Source organism: Poecile atricapillus, chromosome 3 (genome assembly GCF_030490865.1).
Source record: "Poecile atricapillus isolate bPoeAtr1 chromosome 3, bPoeAtr1.hap1, whole genome shotgun sequence".
Classification (NCBI taxonomy): Eukaryota; Metazoa; Chordata; class Aves; order Passeriformes; family Paridae; genus Poecile; species Poecile atricapillus.
Window position 1 is genome coordinate 95,521,740 of NC_081251.1, and position 25,855 is coordinate 95,547,594.

At 39.5% G+C, this 25,855-nt stretch overlaps 2 protein-coding genes across 3 annotated transcripts in view; one reads left to right on the forward strand and one right to left on the reverse strand.

The window, feature by feature from the left end:
• PTPN14 (protein tyrosine phosphatase non-receptor type 14) overlaps positions 1 to 2,119 on the reverse strand; it is a 110,685-nt gene extending 108,566 nt beyond the window's left edge. The window contains exon 1 of one of the 2 annotated variants that reach the window (XM_058835799.1): positions 1,878 to 2,119. The gene's annotated coding sequence lies outside the window, so the exon portion shown is untranslated. The other variant, XM_058835800.1, reaches the window with a different exon arrangement.
• A 13,695-nt stretch (positions 2,120 to 15,814) lies between these two features.
• Positions 15,815 to 25,855, forward strand: part of CENPF (centromere protein F) — a 34,682-nt gene continuing 24,641 nt past the window's right edge. Inside the window, exons 1-6 of the mRNA XM_058835636.1 lie at positions 15,815 to 15,979; positions 17,307 to 17,503; positions 18,774 to 18,889; positions 19,910 to 20,001; positions 22,367 to 22,634; positions 24,129 to 24,331. Of these exons, the coding sequence (XP_058691619.1) occupies positions 15,818 to 15,979; positions 17,307 to 17,503; positions 18,774 to 18,889; positions 19,910 to 20,001; positions 22,367 to 22,634; positions 24,129 to 24,331 (1,038 nt within the window). The 5' untranslated portion in view covers positions 15,815 to 15,817. The remainder of the gene's footprint in view (positions 15,980 to 17,306; positions 17,504 to 18,773; positions 18,890 to 19,909; positions 20,002 to 22,366; positions 22,635 to 24,128; positions 24,332 to 25,855) is intronic.

A 25,855-nucleotide genomic window follows, 5' to 3' on the forward strand; every position in this document is an offset into this window, starting at 1 on the left:
TGTCGATATATGTAAAATACTTTCTCCCTGATTGGAGGAACCACTGTTGGCCAAAGCAATTTGCTAAGTGCACAAGAGTGGATGCATTTCATAGAAACTCATTCCATACCTAAGTTACAATAACTGACTCATGGGCTTCTGCTGGACAAGAATGAGCAAGAGAAAAGTCAGTCATTAGTACTAACACTGGTTGCTAATTAACCCTCATGAACAAGCTGCACCAAAGCTACTTCTGTTACTATTACAGAAACATTTAAAAGGCATGTGTAAAACTCTAAATACAAGGTAGATACAAAAGCTCACATTGCTCAGTACAGAGATCAACCTAGCAGCCCTTGCTCTGGCCTTGGTCTGCACCACTGGATTCCATGAGGATGCATCAAGACAGACATGCTTTACAGCTTCCCACACACAAATGCACTGGCAGAATTGATGGCCCACAAGTTCTGCCACAGATTTTAGGGACTATCTTTTTTTTTTGCTGATGGACTGTGGTTCAGCCCATAAGTTTGCAAAGCTCCCAAATTTTGTATCATGACCCATGAGATAAGTGCCCTTTGTAAGCAACTCTGGCACAGCCTTCTAAAGATACCAGAAAGAGTTCAACTACTGCCAATAACTGAACAGGTCCTAAAGCTTATTTGCATTACTATAATATCAACACACCCTCTATTTTATACCGTGTAACAAGTACTAGATGTCAGCAACAAAACCCGCAGAAGCCAAGAGCAAAAGCTACTTCATCTGTATTTTGTCACTCATATTTGATGGGACATTTTCAGCTGGATAACAAGAACACAGTTCCTGCTGGGACTGCCTCCCTTCACATCTCTCCTCAAAAAGAGCTACCTCCTCTCATAATATGGAAGTTGGCAGGTGGTGACTTGTGATTTGGGAAGGGGGGGAGGCATTTTATATGAACAGTTTTTCAAACTCTGAAGAACTGCAGCATGTAACAGTGCTTTTGGAATAACCAAACCCTGTAGCAACTATCTGCACAGAGTTTAAAGAAAAAAGAACTGGCTTCTGGTAAAAGCATTTCTTCTATGGTTTCAGGCTACATGCCAAAAATGCCAGAAAACTTCTTGGGCAATAACATATTGAATCTGAGCCTTTTACGAGTCACTGTTCCCACCTTGTTAAAGTTACGACCAACCAAAGAGTTGCTTATAATGGAAACATATCATTATTTTATGCAAATCAGAGAGATAAAACATACTCGATAGGAAAGCTCCAGCACACATCATATCCACATACCACACATACATTATGTAACGCTTGTCCCAAATACACCCCAATAAAGTGAGCTGGTTTGAGATCTTAACAATTCATCGACTTTGCCACATCAGAAACGAGAGCAGATGTCACTCTTCTCTGCCTAGCCGCGATCTTTGCTGCGGCACTCGGCAGAGTTACAGACTTGCTGAAGACGGCCAGTTTAGGCTTGACTGTAACTAACAAAGAGCAAGGTAAAGCCCCGGGCGGGGAGGAAGGCAAACACGGGCATGCCGCGATGTAAATAGGGGCAGCCCAGCACGGAGCCCTGCCCGTTCCTCGCTATTTACAAATACCTCTCGACTAGACAAATGCCGTGTTATCTGTGTGTCTAACAGATGAAATTCACGGGCTGGACGGAGGATCCAAGGCTCGCTTACCGCAGGTCACCGACTGGCATTTGTAACCCAAGCGTGGCTATTTTGGTGGTTCACAGGCAGCGGTGCACACCCGGCGGAGCTGTGCTAGCCCGCTGCCGCGCACAGCGAGCCCCGCGCAAACGCTGCCGACCGCACACTCCGAGTGCGAGGCGCTGCTCGGGCGTTTCAAAGTCTGCGCGGGGACGCGCCCGAACTCGAGCGAACTCGGCGGCGGCTCCTTACCTGCTGGGCAGCGCGGCGGCTCCGGCTTTGTGCGCGCCCGCGGGAGGCGGCGGTCCCGGCCCGCGGGCAGCGGCTGCCGCCGGCACCGGGCGCTGCAGAGGGAGAGCGGCTCCCGCCGCCCCGGCCCGGCCACCGCGGGGAACTTCAGCGGGGCGGCCGGGAGGGCGCTGCGGCCGCCGGTGGCGGCGCGGAGGGCCGGGCGCCCTGAGCTCCTGCTGCCGGCCGCGGGGTGCGGGAAGGAGCGAGGCAGGGCGGGAGGGAGGGGACTGGTGTCCCGCGGGGGCGAGCGGGGCCGGCGGGCGGGCGGACGAGCCGGAGGCGGCGGGGCCGGGGCCGGGCTGGGGCCGGGGCGGCGCGGGGAGTCACGGCCCAGGAATGCCAGGAATGTGGGGCGGCCGCTGCGGCCGCGGGGCCCGGAGACGTCGGGGACGCGACTTGGGATTTCTTTTCTCTTTCTCCTTCTTTCTTTCTTTTTCTTTTTTTTTTTTTTTTTTTTTTTTTTTTTTTTAACTCTTACCCCCTCCCCAAGGAAGGAGGAGGAGGGTTAAAACCCACCCCGCGGAGGAGGGAAAAAGAGGGAGGAAGAGGAGGGCGCAGGCTCCTGCCAATCCGGGCGGGTGCCGGCGGCGGCTCTCCCTAGGAGGGCAGAGCTGCCAGGTGCGGGTGCCGGCCCCTTCCCGCCCCTCCCGCCCCTCCCGCCCCTCCCGCCCCTCCCGCCGTGGAGCTCCGCGCACGTGTCGGCCCGGGCCGCCCGGGAGCACCGGGGGAGCTGGGGGAGCACCCCCGGACAGACTTTGAGAAGGGGGAGGCGGGGAGCTGAGACAGGCTCTGCACGCGTGGGCCTGGAAGTTCCTGAGATCCTCCTTCCAGCCCTCCCGTACGGAGGCGCGGTGCCGCCCTGCTTGTCTGTAACCACTTTTCTGCCCTTCCTTAACTCCCTGTCCATATCCTGCAGCCTTGCGCGACAGCATAGTTTCTCTCCATTCCTCCCCTGTGACTGCTTCTTCTCTTCCCATCTCAGCCCTTTCAGTCTCCTGCTTACTGTGTGACCCTCGCTTCTAGAAGTGTGGTTATCCCTCCTCTTCCAGCTCCACAGAGGGTGAAATACCCGTGATGGAGAAACTCTCATGATGCTGGTGTCATGCCTCTGTGCCTTGCTGGAAAGCAAGCAGGAGAAAACCTGAAGTTGGCCTAGAACGTGGTGGTTTGTAATTACACGAAATGCCCAGGACTCGGCAGATGTGGGAAAGCCCATCTGATGCCTGGTGTAAATGACAAAAGGAGCAGGGAACACATCACACTGTAGGAATACTGTCTGGAAGATTGAGGCTAGCAACAGTGTTGAATCACCAAATCAAGTAGGCATACGAGCAATGTGAATAATAGATACTATGTGTAGATCCTCTTGTGCATCATAGCCAATGTGCAATTTGCAAAATTATTTTTGACTGAAAAAACTATACTTATTTGAAATTATCCACATTCCAAAAATAATCCACATTCTAGAAAGCATATACAAATACCTCTGGTACCAATGGGCATGTACAGAAGTGTCAAAGGCAGGTGTCCTTTTAAAACAACTGCGACACTTTGAGAGACTTAAAGATTCTTGCAAACTAGGGAAATTATTGAAATAGTGATAAATGAGAATTGATACTATTTTGGAGTTGTTGTTACTTACTGTTTGTTTCTTGTGCATTTTACTGAAGCAGTAAGTGAGCAGATTCACTGGAGTCAGAATTACTCAGATTATTAATGGTAAGAGGATCAGGAGCTGAGAGAAGGGGAAATAGCACAGATTCTTGATTTTGATAGATAAGTAATTGTATTTAAACACTGTACATGGAATCATAAGCCTATGCCTTACCTCTGGCATAATAATATTATAATTACATTTTGCAAGCACTCCTTTTCATCTGAGACTCTCAAGCGTTTTACAAGCACCACACCTTAATGAAGTAAGTAATTATCCCCATTTTACATATGGCTACAGAGGCACTAAGAAGTGACACCATTTAGGATTTAAACTTGAATTGTACTTGACCATGTGTAGATACGAGAGCGTAGTGTAACTATCTGGAAGGAATATCAGGTGTCAGATGATAAAATGGAGCCGCTGTGCTCTGAAATGATACAGAAAAGAGATTACATTACTGAGAAGAAAGTTGCAAAAGAGGGTAGTACACATCAAGACTAGGGTTTAACTTGTTTGGTTGCTGTCCTGTCCTCCCTATGATGAGCCAAGTGTAAGGATGCTGTTTTTAACACAGTAAATACTGATTTTTGCATCTGTGCCTCAGGGTGGTGTGCTGGCTCCCTAAAGCGTTTTAGTCGGATTCCTGCTTTGCAGCTGGTCACTTTCACTTTCTCAGGTCTCTCTGCATTTGAAGCAAACTTATTTAGGGAGCTTAGCTGCAAAGGACACAACGTTGCAAGAATCACTGACACAATGAAGGATGGGAAGATTTTGAGGGGGGGAGATTTGACGTATTGGTTACCTGCTGGATCCAGTCCCCTAGAAGAAATAAAATTAACTAGAATAAATAAAATCATACTGCTTCTCAGCAAGAGCAAGGTCCGCTCAACAAACTCTGCAAAATAAAATGCACTGCAAATTTACCCAGCCAAGAGAAGCTCCTGAAACTGGGAATGGTGATGATTATTGCTTGTCATGAGATTACTTAATGCAGTAGTGGACTTTCAGAGACTGTAGCAGTAGGTGCTTTAAAACACCAAACTTCCCAGACATTACAGCCGGCAAAGAAGTTTCCATATGTAAATCTGCTGTGTTGGTGCTACTACAGCTTTCTAGGACCATTAAAATCTGTAATCTTTACATATTATTTTTGTTCCTCAAGAGCAGTCAGGAGTATATTGATTTGGGATTAAAACTAACCATTCTTATCTGCTAGTTGGGGAGTCTGTCACCCTGAAAACTCAGCTTCTGAGCTTGCTGACATGGTTTTCTAAGGACTTTCCCAGGACAGTAACTGTAAACATAGATATGTGTACATTCTTCCTGTTACACATCCTGTGATGGGCATCTCTCATGGCCAGTGCTGTGAGAAAGTGTTATCCTGACCATCCAATCCCTGGCTGTGGTCAGGAGCCTATAAATCCTGTGAGGAAAAATAAACTTTCTCTTCTTTTCACCACACCTCGACCTGTGTCCGTGTGACCTATTCATCTTCAGTGGCAACAGGGAGTCATTTAATAAAAGACTAAAACTAGCTTAGGTATTACTCAAACTGTTTCAAGAATTGGAGGTAAAAATGATACAAATTATTGATTTGGTTCCAAATGCCTGTGATGGTTCAAATTTGTCCAGAAAACTTTGATGGTTAATCTTTTATCAGTCATATGTACTTTCTATGCTGCTAGGGAATTTTACAGCAATTTCTTTCACCTGAAACTATGACACCTCTAAATTATATTTAGAGATTTTATTGACTTGCCGTAATGACTTATGAAGTCTATTTCAAAAAGATTTCCTCTGCTCTGGTATAATTAATTTTTTGTACTGGATCCTGGTACAGTATCACCAAGATTATTGTATTAAGTGCTCTACAAAATAGAATGAATGTCTAAATAACATACAAATAGAAACATCTCAACAAATGAGAGATAACTCACTGATATAGGACTGTACCTCAGTTACTTTAGCTACCAGTTTTTTGGCTTATGTTGGGCATGTAGCAGCACACCCCTTTGTCTGTTTTCTTGTCTGAAAATTGAGATAATGATAGTGATCTTAAGAAGGTGCTTTTTGATTTCCATATGAAAGCAATGCATAGGAGAAAGACATTATTTAATTTTTTTACCCAAATTTTGGAATTGGTACTCCTGAATTTTCTCAAACCCTCGTGAAAAAAGGTCCGACACCATTCAGCTTGACCAAATGGTTAAATATCAGCAGAGGAAAACTGACTTTATGTCAAAATATAGGAGACATTTATTATGAAACTGTGCAAGGAATTTTGGGGTGGCTTAGCACCTTGACAGTAAAACCTGTATTAAACATATGTTGAGTGTGTTAAAGAATCTTGTTATAACATGGAAAAAATCTCAGTCCTTGCTGGTCGGTAAAACCGTGTCATAACCTGTTTAATACAAAACTGTCTTTAAAGTCTGCTTAAGCAACAGCTGGTGGTTTCTCCTGTGAACAGTAGATGATGTTTAATTAGTTTTACAGTCATCTACATTACAATCAAATCAAAGAATGCAGTTGCAACACGTTCCCAATTTGTATTGTAAATGTGACCTTAACTGTGTTCCTAAAATCTCTGTCATGTGCTACAGCTGGGTACACTGACCTGATTGTAATGTAAGCAGAAATTTAGTGTACTAGCAGAAATTCCCATTCCTAAAATCATATTAGTTCTTTATAAATTGATATTTGTAATGTTTGAAGCTTACAAAGAAAAAAAAAATACTTCTCTAGTATTCAGTGCTATCATTAATTATTCCATTTAATAGTGCTTCTCAAAATAATCTCTTAGAAAAGGAATTTGGATTACACAACCTAGGAAAACAAACCTGTTGCCACCAAGCATGAGCTAACATGTTATAGTATTCTATGGCTTATCACAAGTAAGCCAGCACCCAGTTTTGTAGTCCAGAAAAAGTTTTGGTTGATTATCTGTGCAAATAAACTATACTGTGTTGGATATTCTGGTTTGCTTAGAGTTATATTCTGCCCGAGGACTTGTTTAATACCTGTGTGCCTTTTCAGCTCTCCAGTGATGGCAGTAAAACAAAAAACCCTTTAGTATTTGTGAATATAGTAATGAACTTTTGATTCCATGGTTGCCAGTATGCCAAAGGGGTTTGGGACCATGAATGTAGCTTACTATGCAACTGTTACTCCTGTCCAGTGACAGAATGAATAACATTTTTACAGTTTCCGTGGATTACCTATTTGGGTATCTTTGAATGTACCATTTAGCATGGTATAGGTCATCAAATTTCTGAAGACAGTGTCCTCTTGAAAAAAATACCAAACACCAACCCAACCCCATAAAATTTACTAGCTTTTAGCAGAACTTAGTTTTTCAATGTGCCTTGAAGTCAGTATACACCACTGATTTATAGATGCTTTAGTGCCTGCCCACTTCTGATAAACTTCATGCATCTCAGAATGGATTTATCTGTCTGACTGGGGGCACCTCATTGAAAATTTGTCACCACTGAGAGATAAATGGTTTCTTGAGAAAGCAAAGAGCCAAAGTCATAATCTAAAATGTGGGTTTGGGACTGTCACAAACCTGTGTAACTTGAATTGAGCCATTAATATTTGCTTATCTCTGTGAAATGGGATCCATGCTTGGATACAAGAGCACTCCATATTTTAAAGTTTTCTGAAATGATTTTCTGATGTGCATTGTAAAAGAATAAAACCTCAGCTGGATGTGTCTCAGCTTTTTGGAATCCATGTATTGTTTCTAAAAGAGCTCTGATTTTTATTCTCACTTTTGGTCAAAACAAACTGGGAACTTTCTCTGAATTAGAGCAATTTGGCATGCTGAGAGGTGTATATATAAATATTATTTTCTATGCTGACTGTCATTTGTGTGATAAGCTACATACTCTGCAAAGACTTGAAATACATAAAAACATTTTCCTGGAAAGGATTAATACAAAAATAGTATAGGAAATATAAATAAAACTGTTGGCATTTAGACTTGGAAGAGTGAGGAGATAAAATGATAACCAAAGTCTTTAAGATGTAGGGAGCAGTTGTTTTCTCCTTCCATACTTAGTCTGTTGGATCATTTCAGTTAGTGGCTCATAAACTATGGCTGATTGAGATGGGTTTCCTACTACAATTACTTGGGCGACTGAAAACTCACTGTAGAGCTTGCCTGTAAAGACGGCAGAAGTAATGTTGGGGTGGTTATTGTGAGTATAGGATAAGGAAGTGTACTTTTGTCTTAAATAATCAGACTTTGCACAGAGAAACACTGGAAAATTTTAGAGTCAGCATTAAGATAGGTAGAGGCTAAGAAGTGATTTGATTAGTTTGTCATGAATGGTGTAAGGGATGTTCTTAATTAACTCACTGTCTAACAAATGGTTTGACCAGTAAGTGAACACAACACAAAGCAAGTATAGATTCTCAGACAAGTACATGCATGAAAGTTACATATAAATACATATAAATTTTTATACATACATATATATATATATATATATAAAACAAATATATGTGTATACTAAATAACAGTGGAATTTCCTCCCAATGAATTCTTGATTGTTGGAAGACTAGTATTTCAGCTTAAATCTTGGGTTCCAGGCTGAAGACCTAAAGCCCTGTGTCAGTGGCCAGGTTAAGTCAGATGGCAAGCAGTCATCAGGGCTGAAATGAGGTAAAGACTTAATCTTTTAACAGCAGTAATGATGAGTGGAAAGGCTTCTCTAAGTCTTGCACTGAGCAAGAAATTGGAAGCTGAACAGGAGATACTGGCAGATAAGCCATCTGATAAATGAAAGAATTCAGTGTGCTGAACATGTCTTTTAGTGTTCTGATGACTCCTGTCAAGCGTGAGGGAGAGGTGTTCTTTCCAGGATGATCCAGTAGTGTGCCCAAGCAGGCAGAACACCATGGAGAAGAGTATACAGTACCTGAGAGAATTACCTGTGCTCAAGGTAATCTATAGGGATTCAAATAGAGAGCAGTCCCATGTAAATCCAGATGACATCCACTGTACAAAATCCATGAGACAGAAGTTTGTACAGAGCTGCCTTTACCTGATTCTGGGGAAAAAAACCAAAACCAAAAAACCTAAAAAACCCTGAAAACAAACCAAAAATAAAACAAACTCTGTCTCCAAGTCTGTTTTGTTTTTTTTCCAAAAAAGTTTATATTGTTTTTGTTTAGAAGCCTAATTTATTTTTAAGTGTGTGGGCACAACTTTAGCTTCTGTGATTCATGTTTGCAAATGCAGAGACCCACTGTGCAACCACTTCATTTGTCAACAGTCAGTCAACATCATGTTTTGCCAGAAGGAAAAATCATGCCAAACACAGTCTTGGTTGGTGGAATATATTTAAGGGTGAATGAAGTAGAAATTTGGAGTTTCTTTAAATTATACAATACTGTGTGTTGTGATGTAAAAGTAGTTACTGACAGAACTGGTGTTTCTAAAGGGTATGGGTTTGTATCTTTCCTGGACTGTGTGGATGTTCAAAAAATAATAGAAACTCAAATTAACTTCCATGACAAAAAGCTGAAATTGGGGGCAGTGATTAGAAAGAAACAAAACTTGAATTCTTATGTGTATCCCAGATCATAACAAGGGAGAAACAAAGTTTGAGCTCAAGACTTTAATTTGAGTACTTTATAGGAAGGGGATGTTCAAACTGAAGATTAAGCATAGCAAGAGCAGCCATGATAAATGATCAAGAACCTAGAATAGAGAAGCCAGCAAAGAAGCAGAACTCAGACTTGAGAAGGCAATCATGCAGATATCATGGCCGGGTACCATTGGAAGAGTGGCCTTTGAGGAAAAGGGAAATTAAAAAGTAGTGAGAAAGAAAAGTTAATAACATAGATAAAGATGATAGAGGGAGAAAATTATTGAATGTAAGCCAAAGAAAAAACAAACCTTTGAGAGGTCTGACAAGAAACAGAGGAAACCTAATTTACCAGCTGGAATTTTCTAAATTTCCCATTTTAAAAAGGTGGTGGTAAATGTGGCAGGAATCAGAGACAGCTATAAAAAAGTACATGCCTTTTAGTTTGTATGTAGCACACTTCTCTCTTAACTGCTTTTCTCTCTGGTTAGAAGAGAATGTTATGCAAAGTAGGTGTACTTGTGTGTGGTTAAGCATACAGTTCTAACAAAAAATGGGGCCAAAGGAGATGCAAGCTATAGATCTGTGAAAGTTAGGAAAGAATGGACCATGAAGGATTCATGTTCCCAACTTAGCAAGTGCCCTTTGAAATCTCATAACTCATTGCCCATAAGATATAACAGTTTTTGATAGTATAATGAATGTAAAAATTTTTTGTGTTAACGTATGCAGCATGAAATATTTGCTTGGTATTGCCATTTCTGGTTGGCAACAGAACTATAAAGAGAGGGAAATCACCATTAAAGAAAAAAGTGTTTTCCAATCTTATTTACAGCTTAGTAACTGGTAATTTGAAGCCCTAGACAATATGGACTTCATATGTCAGATCATAATGTAATTGCTGTAATTATTTACTATTCTCTTAACTGTACACCAGGCCTTTAAACATTATGCTAATGGCTGTATTCATAGTGTTTGAAAATAATGTTTTTAGAGCAGGAAAGAAAGGCATTAATACCTTTTAATTACTATAACTATTGCTATACATATATATATATATATATTACACACACTTATATATATATATACTATTTGCTGTTGCAAGCCCATCTTCAGGTAGGATGGTATGTGTTAATTTGCATAAAAAACACTTCATTTTAGATATTTGCTTTCCTCTTCCATCCTTCCAATATACTAACAAGTGTTAAACAAGTAACATTTACATTAAAAAAAAAAAATTTACTAATATCAACTAACAAGCACCTTTGAATATACCATTTAGCATGGAATTAGGTCATCAAATTTATGAATATCAATATGGTTTTCAATCCTTTATATGGTTAAATAATTTACTATTTTTTGTTGTAGTGGGTCTATCTTTCTAACTGCTCATCAGCTTTAAATCCAGGGCTTAACACTTCTGCAGAAGTTTGTATATTATTTAAAAATCACAATAATACTACACTGCATGTAAAGGTCAGAGAATACTTTTCTGTGATAAAAATTATTCAGAGTAATTGCCCTTAATATATCAGAGACTTAATTGAAAGCAGAAGCTGTAAAATAGTTTTATCCCTTTAAAACACACTGGTTATAAAATGCAAGATTTCATTTATTGTGTAATGGTTTCTTACTATCATTTGTGACAGATAGGTGTTAAGGATTAGAGCACAGGGATTTAGGGTCTTGTTACACGATGTTTTAGCTCATATGAGCTGGTGTCCCCACAGACCTCTTCATTCTCTCCTGCATATCCCTGTTCTACCTGCTGAGCTGGGACAGGCATTTATCTAACCAGATAATGCAGCAGTTTTCAGCCCAATGTATTTGTGTACATGCTAATGCTACCAGAAAGGTCTTTGCTTGGCATAGTACCTCTTACCTGTTCAACCTTTTTACCTGGCAGTTCAGATCAGCACCAAAGCTGTCACAAAGGAGCAGTGGTAAGTGGAGGACAGAAGGGAGTGTGGCAGTGTGGCAACATTGCCTGGAAGTGTTTTAAACTGCCAGGAGCTGAACCTGTGGGTCCTTATACAGCACCTGCATGTGATTCAGTCTCACCTTAGACAAGCTAGGTAACCTCAGTCACCTTCTCAGTGCTAGGAAACCTCCTCACTGGTGTTTTATAAACTGTACTAGCCAATGTGATCTCAAACAATAGAGCAACTGTAGGTATTTGATCCACTAAAGCATTCATCCAGTTCACCCTTACGGGGAATAAAACAGAGAGTACAATGGAATTGATAAAGGAGCCTATATCTTAGGCCTGTTCAAACCAAAACCATGGGAGAGACAGACACGAATAACTGCTCCCTGGGGTAGAAGTGACCAAGAAATATGTTGTGAAACTTTGAAATTATTACCAGGTAAGTGATGTCATGAAGAATGTATAACCAATGGGAAATTGTTACCAAAAATAGAACCCTATATAAGTGCTATACAAGTAAAACCCTATATAAACACCTTGTATACTCAATAAAATTAGCTTCTGATCTAGCCTTGGATATCCCCATCTCCCAACTGCAGGTAGACCCTAGCACAGGTGTCAGCATTGGCATTTCAGTAGGAGTTTCAATTGGTACATAAAAAATACAGTAATACTTACTAGAGAAACACCCCCATTTCTGTTGGGAATAGAGCTATAATTTGGGAAATGCTGTGGTCCTTGATTTTGTTAATAAACTATGAAAACAGATTGTGCAGGTCACTTCAACCTTTTCTAAGAGCAAAAGGCTGTTGAGTAATTTAAGATGCAAGGTTCTCTATGCATCCCAATGGCATCCACCTTAACATTTATTCTGTTCACCAAACAAGCTGTGTGTTCTGTGAAAAACCGCGTGAAGAACAGGAAATCTAAGGGTGTACAAACAACGAAACATATTTTACAACAGTAGCTCGCTGGGTTCTAGTAGTGCAGACTTAACTGTGCAGCTGCAGTACTGACACCTAAACTGCTACCACATTCTCAGTTACATTCTTGCATTGGCAGAGATGGGGAATTCTGTTTTCCAGAGGCAAGAGGCATCATTTAGTACAGGGTGGGGTTTGGGTGAGGCTAAGGAAAATGATCTGTCTTCTCTTTCACACCCAGCCTGGCAAAGTGTTTGCCTCTGGTGCCTCCACAGGGAAGTTGGGAAGGTGGAACACCATCAGACACAAAGTACCCAGCCCATTTATCTTTCCCTGGGTGAACGGGATTGCTTCAGCTCCCCAAGTGCCCTTTGATGTGCATATGTATTTATATATACACTTACATGAATTTGGCTTTTCCTGATGGATTCTGAGTTCGGCAAGAAAGAATACGGAGGAAAAGCTCCATCTGATTTCTGCCTCTTGAAGTATCCAAGTAGGGGAAGATTTTCTCATCAGACGCTCTTTTCCTTTCTTTCCCTTCTGGTTTTGTTCCATCACATGCTCTGACATAAGCTGTAGCAATACAAGTTTAACCTTTAGTGGCTTTACTATTCTACCTACTGTTTTAGCCCCTAATTAGAAATTGCAGTAAGGAATGCAGGTGAGAAAGCTTAAATGGTGATTTTGGCATTTGGCAAAAACTGAATGGAATTTCAAGGACAGAGAAAAGCCAATTCACGAGACTTGAGGTAGTCTTTGCTCAAAATCATGGGGAACTCTAAAATAGGGGATTTTGAGAGCCTCTTAGAAAGATCTTAAGAATTCTAGCCAGTAGAGAATAATGAAAATAATTACAAGTGTTAGACAAACTGATGGTTGCTTATAATATTCTTCATAACTTATTATTTTTTCAGAGAATTTGATCTTCTTCTTGTATCTCATAATTCAATCTTACATTTACTAATATTTTTATTCTTATATTTACTTCTGGTAATTAATGTCTTGACACTTGCAAAGGTGTTGTGCAGAATAAGTTGATGTGGCAAAAGAAAAAGCAAGTTTCTGTACTCCTTATGAGTCTTTTTATCTTTCATGATAATTAGTTAATTCCTGCAATGGTTACATAAAGACTGTCAAATATGAAAGAATTAATTTGTAAATCATTAATCCAGTGAAAACCTGACCATTCTTAGAAATCAGCTTCAGAAGAAGTGTTTTCTTATATTTAAGTTGAAAACAATGGTCAGGTTCCCTTTCAGTTATCCAGATGTCAATCAGACTGTTAAAAGCTCTGCACACACCAGCTGATTTTCATTTTTCATGCCTTGTAAGAATGTTGGAGACTGCCTCTACTTATTCATTCCCTTCTGAAAAATACGCCACCAGTCTTGGAAGTTGAAGCTGTTTCACTGAAGTCTTCCCTGAGGGATTAATCATGATGAACTGGTTTAAATGCTAGAGCTCCATGTCCATCAGTAGTCCCATTGTAATATTATCTGTAGAAATTGAAAACTCTTTGGCTTCTACAATTGATTAAGTAGCATTTGTTACTGTCCAATGGGAAACACTTACTGAAAGTAGCATATAATGGGTATTTTATTCTTACAGAACATTTGCTCCTTGTCCACCATGCAGAGGATCCCCTTCAGTTCAGACTGGTTCTCAGCTCTCATTAATTATTTGGCAGTACTGTGTGAGGGTTTTCCACTTTTCTAAAGTAGTTCCTGTTCCACTGCTGTTCTGTGCTGTTCCCTCAGGAACACCTGCATGGAAATTTCTAGCCTGTTTGGTTGTTTTGTTTTGTTTTTTTTAATTGTAATTTGTGAAGAAGCATTTATGATGGATCAGTTCCATCACTGCAATGGCTTGTTTTGTTCAGAAGACAGTTTGGAGACTTTTTAACAATGTGCTGGTGAGTTTGTTGTGCCATATTTATTTACAATCAGAGCTCTCACCAGCTGACTGGTGAGCTGTTTAACTTTTCAGGGAAGATTTGTTTAACTCGGTTTCCTAAATATGATTAAAAGAACAGTGCTTGAGTAAATATTCTCAGAACGGTTACAGGAGGCAGTACATTTAAATAGGTAAAATGATAATCAGATCGTAGAATCACAAGTCACGGATTCTGATGGAAAGGAACAATCCAAAACTCCCCGCAGAGAGGTGGTCGTGGGATAGGGAGGGGAATAGCACAGGATTTGAAAAACCAGTCACAGGTACCCAGGGAACTTCACAGGAACTTTAGAATCCTTCAGCCTTCACTGTTACCATGTCCATTCTGTGCTCTGTGTTAGACCATACTTACAAACTATTTGGGGCATTTTCACTGTTTGTATTTCCGGGTAGAAAATGTGTAATATTTGGCTAAATTGCCTCCCATCGCCTCAAAAAAAAAAAAAACAACAAAAAAAAAAAGCAAAAAAGAAAAAAACCAAACAAAAACCAAACTAAAGAAAAAACAAGCCGCAGGAGCAGAACTGAATAGAAAGCACTTCAGGAACCTTCCACTGGTCTTTCCCAGTGAATGGATGAGGACCGGGACAGCGCGTTGTCACTCCTTTTCTCAGAAAGGTTTTTTTCTCAGGTTCTCTTTGGGGTCGGGAAAGTGGGTTTGGACAAAGATGTGACACCGCCATTAGACCCCACAAGTGCTGCCTTCATCCTCACCGCTTTCCCCATCCTCATCCCCTTCACGCCCCGCCTCTCACCCCGCCCAACTGCGGGCACCGCCCCACCCAGCTGAGGGCAACGGCCTCGGCACCTCCACGCGCCTGCGCCGCCGCCTCCAATGGAGTTTGAACGCTTCCGAACCAGCCACTCAGGAGGGCGGGCGCCGCCACGCTGCGCTCCCATTGGCGACAGGGTGGCGAGCAGCGTGGCGATCGGGCCAATCACCGTGCAGGGCTGCGGCATGGCGGGGGCGGGCGCAAACGGCCGTGGGGCGGTGGCGCTGGGTTTGAGTCGCGGCGGGAGCGCGTCCGGCCGTGAGGGGCTGGGGACACCGGCTGTGCCGGCAGCGGTCGCCGGGTTCCAGTCGCTGTCGCCGGGCTCCAGTCGCTGTCGCCGGGCTCCAGTCGCTGTCGCCGGGCTCCAGTCGCTGTCGCCGGGCTCCAGTCGCTGTCGCCGGGCTCCAGTCGCTGTCGCCGGGCTCCAGTCGCTGTCGCCGGGCTCCAGTCGCTGTTGCCGGGCTCCAGTCGCTGTTGCCGGGTTCCAGTCGCTGTTGCCGGGTTCCAGTTGCTGTCGCCGTGCTCCGGTCGGCGCTTAATGGTGGGTGAGTGGTTGGATGCGGGGCTGACGGTGACAGGCAGCCCCCTTGTCCAGTTAGGGCTCTCTCTGCTAGTCGTTGGTATCTCGTTTTAGTTACTCTGAGATGCCCCCAGCTCAGCTGCGTTGCTTTGAAAAGTAAATAAAGAAGCGTCGCTGACGCCTCCTACGGAGCTGTGTGTTTTTGCAAGGAGACGCCACCTGAGGTATATAGCTGTCGAACGCAGCCATAAGAGTATAAACCGAGTTGTTGCCCGGCGATTCTTTTGAGCGAGATTTTATAATCTTCTCTTAACTGCGTAGAAGTGTGTCAAAATAGGAGCTAATATTTTAAGGTGCTGCTTGGTGTTTAGATCAGGAAGCCTAGTCAGTAAGGTTATGGAATACTGCATTCTAATCGCTACTAAGCTTAAAAAATGCAATTTCTTTAAAAGCGGCGCTTGCTTAACCTCTTGGAAGGTCTCACTGTAGTTGTCTTTGTGTTTCAGGCATAACACTATCCATTTATGTGAAACAAGAATCCGGCCAGTATGAGCTGGGCTGTGGAGGAATGGAAAGAGGGCCTCTCCCCCAGAGTCCTGCAGAAGATCCATGAGCTGGAAAGTCAAGTGGATAAACTTAAAAAGGAGCGTCAGCAAAGGCAATACCAGCTAGAGACTTTGGAGGCAGCTTTGCAGAAACAGAAGCAGAAGGTAACGCAAAATACCATTTTCCATGCCAAACGCTGTTATAACAGTTTATTTTCTGGTGGTTGTTATGGAATGGATTACTGCTTTGCTTCTTCTCCCTGACTGAAAGGCAATGTAGCACAGAATAAGCTGTTTGTCTTCATCTTACTTAATACTAATCATGTTCTTCCCTCTGTTTATTTCTTTTTGGTTGTCAATATCATTCCTGCTTCCTATCTGTTTGGTATGATTGTTTATTTCTAGATATTTATGTGTACTTTGAAGGTTTTCTACAGCTCTTTATGATTAGGAAAATAAACATTTTGTTGTTATACCTGTTAAAATCCGGGATAGTGACTGGGCCTGTTTCATATACCAGAATTGCTCAGTTGGTAGCCTCTCCTTATTTCACCTTGCTTACAATAGGTAATTGCCTACTTAAAATCTTAGTTTATGTTATTCCTTAGTTTTTTCCTTGTAGAGACTGAGTTTTAGGATTTGGTGCTCCTTTTCATTTTTACAGCTGTAATTTTACATTTCATCTAACCATCAGCCCTCTAACCAGGGGACTAAAGACCTGATTAGTCAGGGTCCTGCCATGCTTCAGGTCAGCAGTGACCCATTTCCATTTTTTTTTTGAATATTTGATTACAGCTCAGCTCAGAGACAATTCACAAAGGTTGTGTGTTATTCCCTTTAGATTGCTACAACTTTCTAGAAAATCTTAAGCCTAGCAGTTTCTTCCTGTGAGTTTCCAGGAAAGTGTTTCAACCATTCCAAGGAATTGCTGTGCTCTCCCCCAAAAAAGGGAAGGGTGCTTTAAGGCTCTCAGAAGCAGCAGTGGGAAATACAATTTTTGGTCAGAAGAGCAACATTGTGCCAAAGATGATGTACCTTGGATGCTCCTCCAGGGTGGAGAAGGACATCTTTCCTGCCAGATTCTGTCTTCAATGCTGTGACCTTTGATAATTATTGTGCACACTTTGTGGAGTGAACCAATGTCTTCTGGCTGCTTAAGATAGGCTGGAAAGGGAAGTGAGATGATCAGTGAAGAATGTGGACTAATGATGATTATTAGTATTTAGGGATTGATGAATTTTTTGAAGAGCTCGTATCTTGTCAATAAATAGAAACTGTTAATGTTACTGAGTTGAATTTTAGGAAATGTGGGATTTGTTCACACCCAAGAATATTTAAACAATGTGTACATCTGAGGTTTTTGAAGCTGTCAGGATTTTAAAGTGTTAGGAAGAAAATAAAAGCATGTAAATTTTGTGTTACTAAAATAATAAATGCACTGAAGTATAGAGAGGAGTTGATAATTTCAAAAACGTCTCTGTGTTCCAACTAGGTTGAAAATGAAAAAAATGAATCTGCAATACTAAAAAGAGAAAACCAGAGCTTGATGGAGTTATGTGATAATCTTGAGAAAGCAAAGCAGAAAATTTCACATGATCTTCAAATAAAAGAATCTCAAGTCAACATTCAGTCAGGTCAGCTGAATTCCTGCAAGAAGGACATTGAAAGGCTAGAACAAGAACTGAAAAGGTGAGAACTTGCTGTATGTCTCTAACATATTTACAATGGTTATTTTGTCATGTTTTTGCTAATGCCTCATACAGGTCCTAATAGAAGCGAATAAAGAGGAAGCTGTGTTGCTCCTTTGTTTTTTTTCCTCTTTGATTTTTGTGAAAACTAAAGAGTTATTTGACAGCTGTGAGAAATAATACAACACAATTTATGGCATGTAGAAGCACCAGCTTTGTTCAAGGAGTTGCTGAGATCCATCAGTAAAGAATCTAGTGAGATTCAACAGGGTTGATTGAACCTCACTAATGTTCTCTGTATCTGCTGTCAAAAGTTGGGACAAAGAGGTTGTGAACTGAGGATACGTGTTCCATTTATCTGTTCCCAAAATTAAGTCTTGTTTGCTGTGTTCTCCCTTCCCATTATATTATTTTACATAACTGTTCATTGCAAAATACCAGTTACTGCATTGCACCTCATTCTTGGCAACTGTTTGTGATTTTGTATTTGTCTGTATTTTGTTTGGTGTGTGGTCATTTGCCACTTCATCCCAAATGATGGTCCTCTGGGAGAGGAGTTCTTGGCATTGAGCTGTAAAAGAGGGGGGGAACGGAAAGGCAAGTGTGGAGTCACTGATGCAGTGGGACTGGCACTGGGACTGTCATTAACCTGTGCTCACTGAACAGGACAAAAGTGGTCCTATGGTATCTGAAATAGTTATATGGTTTCCTTGGATGCCCTGGTAACTCTTCAAGCTCACAAAAGTCCCTCAAATACTGTGCTGTTTTGGGTAGTGATGTGAATGGGACACATGAAAAATAGCCTGTTGAGTGGAGAGTATTCCCTTGCCATGTTTGAGGTATGCATAGTTTTCTGAAAGTGTGCAGTAACAGAACATAACAACTGAAAATTATGTTTCCTGCCCATAAAGATGTTCACTGAAGAGTAAGAGTTTGATATTCTCAGTGCTTACAGTCATTTGGGTATGTTTAGCTGAACTACAGCTTCATACAGTCAGACCTCAAACAGTTCTGATTTTCATCTGCTTAGAATTTGATTTTGTGTTTTAGCCTTGCCTCCTATGTACTTGATTAAGTACACTGGAACTTTAAATAAAATATTTTCATGTTTTTGTGTTATACCACCTAGAATTTTTCAATGGATGTGTCTTGCCTTCATCTTTAAGTTCTTAGAATCATATAACTTATTAATATATGTTAGGCTCTTAAAATAACTAATTAATTTTTTAGTTTCCATTATTAATTTATGCTTCTGCTTCTTTCCTAAACAGATGCAAGTGTGAGCTTGAGAGAAGTCAGCAAACATTGACTGTAGGAGATGTATCATTCAGTGGCACTCCACAGAAAAGTTTTACTGCTCCTTTAACACCAGTTCAAAGTAGTAATGGTAAATGATCCTTTTCTTCAGCCAGAACGGATAGTTGACTGTCAGTTTTCTTGGAAGGTTGAGTATTTCAAACATTACACTTTTACTGAGTTGCCTATCCTCTCTTACATAAGCTATTATGAGAGTATCTAATTTGTTGCACCCTAGGTTTCAATTCTAAAAATTTAGTGCAGATTGAACACATCACAAATATTACATCTTTTCAATGCTGCATTGATGGACATGGAATAGTAATAAAGTATCCTTCGACAGACTGCAGCAATCTTTTGAATGCATGTTCCTGGTGTCACCTTTTCCCTTCATGTCCTGGAAAACAAATTTCTTTCTCCCTGTACCACAGTTACCTTAACTAAAATGCAGTCAACAGTTAAATGTGTTATTTCTTTGGAAATTTATTTTTTGATTAGATTGTTACTATGCATTATAATCTATGCAATTAATGCTCTGTATCCATTTCAAAGCATCACTTCTATCTTCAAATTAGTAACATCAAAAAGATTTAAAATATTTGAATGAACTGGAAAAACAACAGGAAGTTTCCTTAAGTTGGAGAATTCTGTAGCCAGACACCCTTATGCTCTTTATGCTGAAAATCTTTGTTGTGTTCAATGTTCTACGTGTTACTTACCTCTTTCAGTGCTATGAACAAATATTCTGATTGTGGTATCTCAGTCTTACTCCAGTGGGAAATCTGAGATAATCTCTTACATTCTTGTTCCTTTATTTTCTTTATGCATATCTGAAAAGGGGAGCAGTTCCACTGCATTCCACTAAGCACAGCACTCCTGAAATAGGGATAAGATTAAAATGATTTACCTAACTGTATTTAAAATTGTATTCCTGGGGAGATATTTTCCTTTGAAAGATGGAGTCTTAAATTCATTAAGATCATTGAATCCTAGAATGTTGCAAGCTAGAAGGGTCCTATAAGCCCATAGGTGTAAGAAACCTGGCTGCATTGGGTGAAAAAGTGGTTGGACTAAGGCAGATTGTGAAGAATTAGTCATCATGTCTTTGTAGATGCTAAGTTTGAAGAACTAGAAGAAAAATACAAGAAAAAAGTACAAGAAAATAAAGAGCTGGAATTACAACTGAGAACCATCCAGCTTAAGGTAAGTATTTCTTGGGAGTGGTTTGTGTGATATCTAAGAAAGTAACCACTGAGTGAACATGGAAAACTAGTGAAAAATATTGTACATCACATAAAATATAATTCTACATTAATATATTAAATTTATAATGTGTTAAATTTATATTATTAAAAGAAACAGAATTAATCTATGTGTATTGCCATTCAGAAGTAGTCTTGGAGAATTCAGAAAAGCCATCCTCTTTGAATAGCAAAGGAAAGAAAGACATTAAAAATGAAAACACATCCTTCAGAAACTGGAAGTCTCCCGCAAGCAAGAACAAGATAAAACAGTGTCAATTATGCCAAGTTAAATATGATAAGATAGTAAAATAGCCTTGAAAAAGTTTGTGAGAACTAATTCACACCTAGAAAATAGGACATTCAAACATATACGAAGGAGGAACAGTATTAGCTGATCTCTGAGAACAAGATGAATAAGATGTGAAAGCCCTCAAGGAAAAAGCCATTGCAGAAAATGTGAAATAATTTTATCTTTGGTGCTTACTATGTAATGGTTTAAAAACTTTTGTATATCAGAGCCTTTTTTCATTGGGGTTGAATCTGTGGCACATTCTCAAATTGGAAAGTCAGAAGTAGTCTTAAATTAGATTGGTAAAATGAATAATAATAATAAAAAAATCACCAGATACAGACAATATTTGCCCATTAATTGACAGGACATTGCAGTATGGGACTGCTGAATCACTGTGATGTGCAATGTTGCCTCATTCTTCTCTTGATACTGAAAGACTACAAGGATGATTATTAGAAAAGGAGGACGATTAGAAAAAAACAAAGTGCTGCTTCCAGGAAATACAGTTTAATCAGGCCAACTTTCTGTCCTGGGCAAATTGTTAGAAACATGACATGATACATTCATTGAAGTATATGGAGAAAAGGTCAACCATTTACTGATAAAGGAAAATCATACCTCATATATTTTCAGACCTTTTGGTGTTCTTTTAAAGAACAAATCTGAAAAATGTAGGTTAAGTGTGACTCAGTGTAATGTTGTTGAATATACACTGATGAAAGGGAAAAAAATTTGATAAGAGGAGTTCTTACAAATTTAAAGGGAAAGATTGAATGCAGAGTGGCAAAAAATGGTCCATTTTTACTGGGGAATGGTCAGCAGAGGAGCCTGAAAAGGCTTGGTAAAGAGAACTGTGCTATTCAGCATATTGATTAGTGTTCTGAAAAAGAGTTGAATAATATAGTTGAAGACCACACTGTTTTGTAACACTTGCAATAATTAGGATGGTAAATAAAATTCAACCTAAAAATCATAATGAAGTAGTACATCAGGAAAACATAACTTGAAGAAGAAATACCTGATACATTCAGACTCTAAGTCTATGATTCCAGGAAGCATTTAGTTGTCATTGTGGCTATTTCTGGATTTAAACTTTGGCTCAGAACCTATAAATTTAAACAGCATATAGGGGAAATGGTCATTGAATGCATGGTTAGTTTTCTTTTCCTCTTTCTCTGTTAACAAGTTATTTTACAGGATTGGACACAGCATTCTGGACAATAGATTTCTGGTCTTGGCAGAGCTGTTTCTAGATAACAGCATATTCTCTGGTTTGACTGAGAAGTCACACTGAGTATTGCATAGTTTAGCGATTTAGTTTAAGAAAAGTAATTCAAATGAGCTGCATTTCAAAATCCAGTTAAAAATACAATAGGGGCTTTACTGTTTGAGGCTTTGTTTGTTTGTGGGGTTTTTTTCACTTAAGAAGGAAAAAAATCTGATTTTTTTCTGTTTTATTTTTCTGTGGGAAAATATTGAAAGCTTGTACCTGGAAGAGTTTATTATGGCAATTTTGGAGTACTCTGTTTAAATAATTAAATCTGTTTTGAATTTACCTGTGCTTCTCCAGTAGAACTAAATGTTGGTCAAATATCAGATATGTTAGACTAGACTTTTTTTTTTCTTATTTGTATTCACTTGCCTGCAAAAATGTAGGCTTTGATTTTTAAATATGTAGGAGTTAAATGATGGCATCTCTCCTGAGAAAAACAAAAAAATTATGTATGTTTCTTATAAAAATATACAGATCAAAATACTTTTTTTGATATCCTGGTTTGTACTTGTAAGTATCAGCTATGCTTGGATACTTGTGCTAAAGTTATTTAATTTACATACCATAAAAAATAATGACATGTATCAGGACTTTGCACTGGTAGATGCTGTGATATTATAACAATGTGAAATGATGATGACCTATTAATATTAATGATTAATATTGATGACCTAACTTAATATTAAATTAGTTATTTTGTTATGTGTTGGATAAGAAACCTTGTAAAGGTACATCCTTTTCCTGTTTTTTTGGACACAGAAAATAAATCAGCCTCACCCTCAAAACTCTTTGAGTCACAGAGAGATTGCTCGACATCAGGCTTCCTCGTCCGTGTTTTCATGGCAACAGGAAAAGACACCAGCTAGAAACCAAGAAACACCTGCAAGGGGAAGTTCTGCAGCATCCTCCTTTCCATGGGATAAAGAAACAAATTCAAGTATTCTGTCAGAGAAGAATGAGTTTGACAACAGCTTTTCTGAGAACTTGAATTCTTCCCTCATGATCCAGCGAAGAGCACAGAACCAGGGTATCTGATGCATTTCTTTAAGACCCAGAGGCAGTCTCTTGTATGGTTTCAAGAAACTGGTGTGCAGATAGAAGCAAGCTATTGAAATTAGTGCTTTAGCAAGGAAAAGAGAAAGATACTTGCTGATGCCTTTGGTAGATAGCCCCGTTGGTAGCTGGTGTATTTTCAGTGATCAGCCACACACAGTGATTACCTACAAGCTGTGGTACCTTTTACATAAGGGGTATGAGAATTAGAAGGGAACATTTTTGGGCTGAGTAGGGGATATCATCTAAAAGGAAAAATGCCTTTTTCCATTAATACCTTTGCTCATGGAACAATCTTCTTAAAACAGCTAAAAAAAACTCTTCAGGATTTCATTGTATCTCACTGTTAAATTCAATTATATTGTTTCCTTATTTTTCTATACTATTGATACTTTTGACTGAGTAATAGCTGTCTTAAAAGTTTGATGATTAAACATGCTTAGTGCAGAACTCAGTTGGTCCATGATGGATGTTACTGGAAGCACAAAATGAAGTATGCTGCAAAAAGTGCAATCAAAATACAGGGATATGGTCTTGTATTGTACATAGTGACATGAAGAAGTAATTATTCCTGATACCTGATAGTTGAAAGAGAGGAAATAGTTGGTTTGTTGTGAATTCACTTGAGCCTGCTATTTGTACTCTTTGGACAGATTTTCCACTGTTTTAAAAGTCCCTGTACTCTCCAAACTCTTCATTCAAATACCTCACACACAGCTTCAATTTTGGTGGCTTTTTGAACTTGGAAGCCATACAAATTCAGAATCAGGAAGACAAGACTTCTTTAAACAAAACAAAACCAAACAATAACACAAAATCCCCCAGATAGTAGCAATTCTGGATAATGCTTCCTGTAGATGACTTGGTTTTCTACTGTGAATTGTGTTTCTACTGTGTTGTGCTTTATGGAAGATAAACTGTTAGAGTCTGTGAAAATATTACTTGGTTTAGTATTATATGTATGCAGTTTTGAGACAAGAAAAAAAATTAAAATATGAAATGGGACATTTACAGTTACCAGATAGTTGAAAAGTCTTTTGGAAGCACAGTTGCCCTAAGCAAATGCTTGTAGTGGATATGCTTATAAAAATAAAAAGATATTTCAAGTGACATGTTTCTGCATGTTTAAAAACAGTAACAAAACCAAACAAAATCAACCAGCGGAGGAACAAATTGTCTTTGCCTTTGCAGCACTTGCTCCTGAGCTATCATGTTTCTGTGTTCTTTCACATGAGGTAGGAATTATTGATTTAGAGTCAACTGTCTTTCAGTCCTGATAGGTTTTGTTATTGATGTCATAGTAGAAGAGAGTTAAAACTTGTTTTAACTTGCTGAAAATTTCACAGGGTGTCTGCCTGTGTCAGGAAATGGGGTTGTTATCAAACATTTTAAATACTTGGAAGTGTGTTGGAAGAGGTACCTTCCAAAGCAGAAAGTATCCTTAATCTTTATTGTTTTTTAAATTCAGAACTAAATTCCATTATCAGAGACCTAGAACACCAATTGCAAGCTCAAGAAAAATTGAAGAGGTCCCATATGAATAAGCAGCAAGAAACTGAACTGGAGCTGGACAGATTGAAGTTGGAATTAACTGAGAAGGATAAAATTCTGAACAAAACCAGAGATAAACTGACCCAAATGAGTACACAACTTGATCAAACTACCACACAGGTAAAATGTTGCCTCACGCATTTTCTGACTGTCCTTACAATTCATTGCCAATATTCCTATGTGTCAGTTTTCAGCCATTTAGTGAGACCCAAGGTTCTCAGACTGAATTTCTTGAGAGGTTACTGAGGATCAAGTTTATGCTATGAGAAGTATATGTTAGTTTGATATGTATTATATGTAAAACCATTAATACATATAAGCAGTTGCCCATTTTCTGGAAGGTTCTTACACCACCTAAATAAATGATTTTCATACTCAGGTAAGATTGATTCAAATTCTGAAAAATATTTACTGATCAAGTTGCATGGAGCAACAATGACATCTGGTGGCAAGTTCTGACCTGAAAAAGACTGTTGCATCTTTGGCTGAAAATCAGAATTTGTTGCTCATACTACAGGATGTTGTGGGGGTATAGTCTTTGGATTGTAAATTTCTTGTTTTAAATAGTGTCTAAGTAAAAATGCAGTGCAAAATTAAGAATATATGCAGTTTCTAAATGTAATTAAAAATTAAAAAACCTAATCCTAAGGAGTTTTCTTAGTAAAAATCAATAGAATAGTACAACTTGGATAGTCAGGAATTTACAAAGTGTATGTAAATACACATAAAAATCTGAAATGTTTCAGACTTTTGCTGATAATCATGCATAAAAAGAGAATGCCAGTGCTTAAAGTAATTTAAAGTGCAGAAGGTAACAAGTAAGTCTTTTCTTTTATTAATCAAGTTGCCTTACCTTCCTGAAGTCCCTTTTCACAACACTTAACAAATCTGAAATTAGTGCACAGATGTCATTATTCCTTGAATCCTCATATTTTCATTTGTCTTTTAACTTTTTTCCTTTACTAGTTTGATTCATTTACAGCATGGGGAAAAGATGTTTCTGTGAGTATCTTCTCTGAATAGAATAATTACCCATGTTTGTCAGCAAGTTTCTGCATGCTGCTTAAATATATTGGTGAGCTAATGTTTCCCACAACTCCTGTATTGGCCCTTAAAATATAAACCTTTGCGTGTAAACCTTGATCACTCTACCTTCTCAGAGAGACAGCAACATGTGCCTATTGATAATTCTGTGAGGAATTAGTTTAGGGGAAGTCTTGGCTGGGTAAGGGATATTCAAACACCTGACATAGTCCCTTGACTTCATAAAGGCAGTATCATCAAGGTGAGTTTGTGGGAAGACACAGTTGACCCAGTCTGACAGCTCAATTTCTCTGAAAAGGGCTTGATTATAATTTATTTGATTTCACAAATGACTTGATTCAACTTCCTGAAATATTAGGGTATTACGTATTTTATTTTCTCTTGTTAATTTTCTATGGGTTTAAGAGAGCGGAATTTTTTCACTAAGGAATCAAAGGGGATTAAAAGCAGCCCAAGGGAAAGGGCAAGGTTGTGTATCTGGAAAGATACCTGGGGAAGGACAAGGAGAAGTGGGACTTGCTACTTCTCCTTGGAAGTGTTCCAATACCATTGGAATTGAGGGGTGGCACATCCTTAAGGCGCAGTGCATCTTGCCCCAGA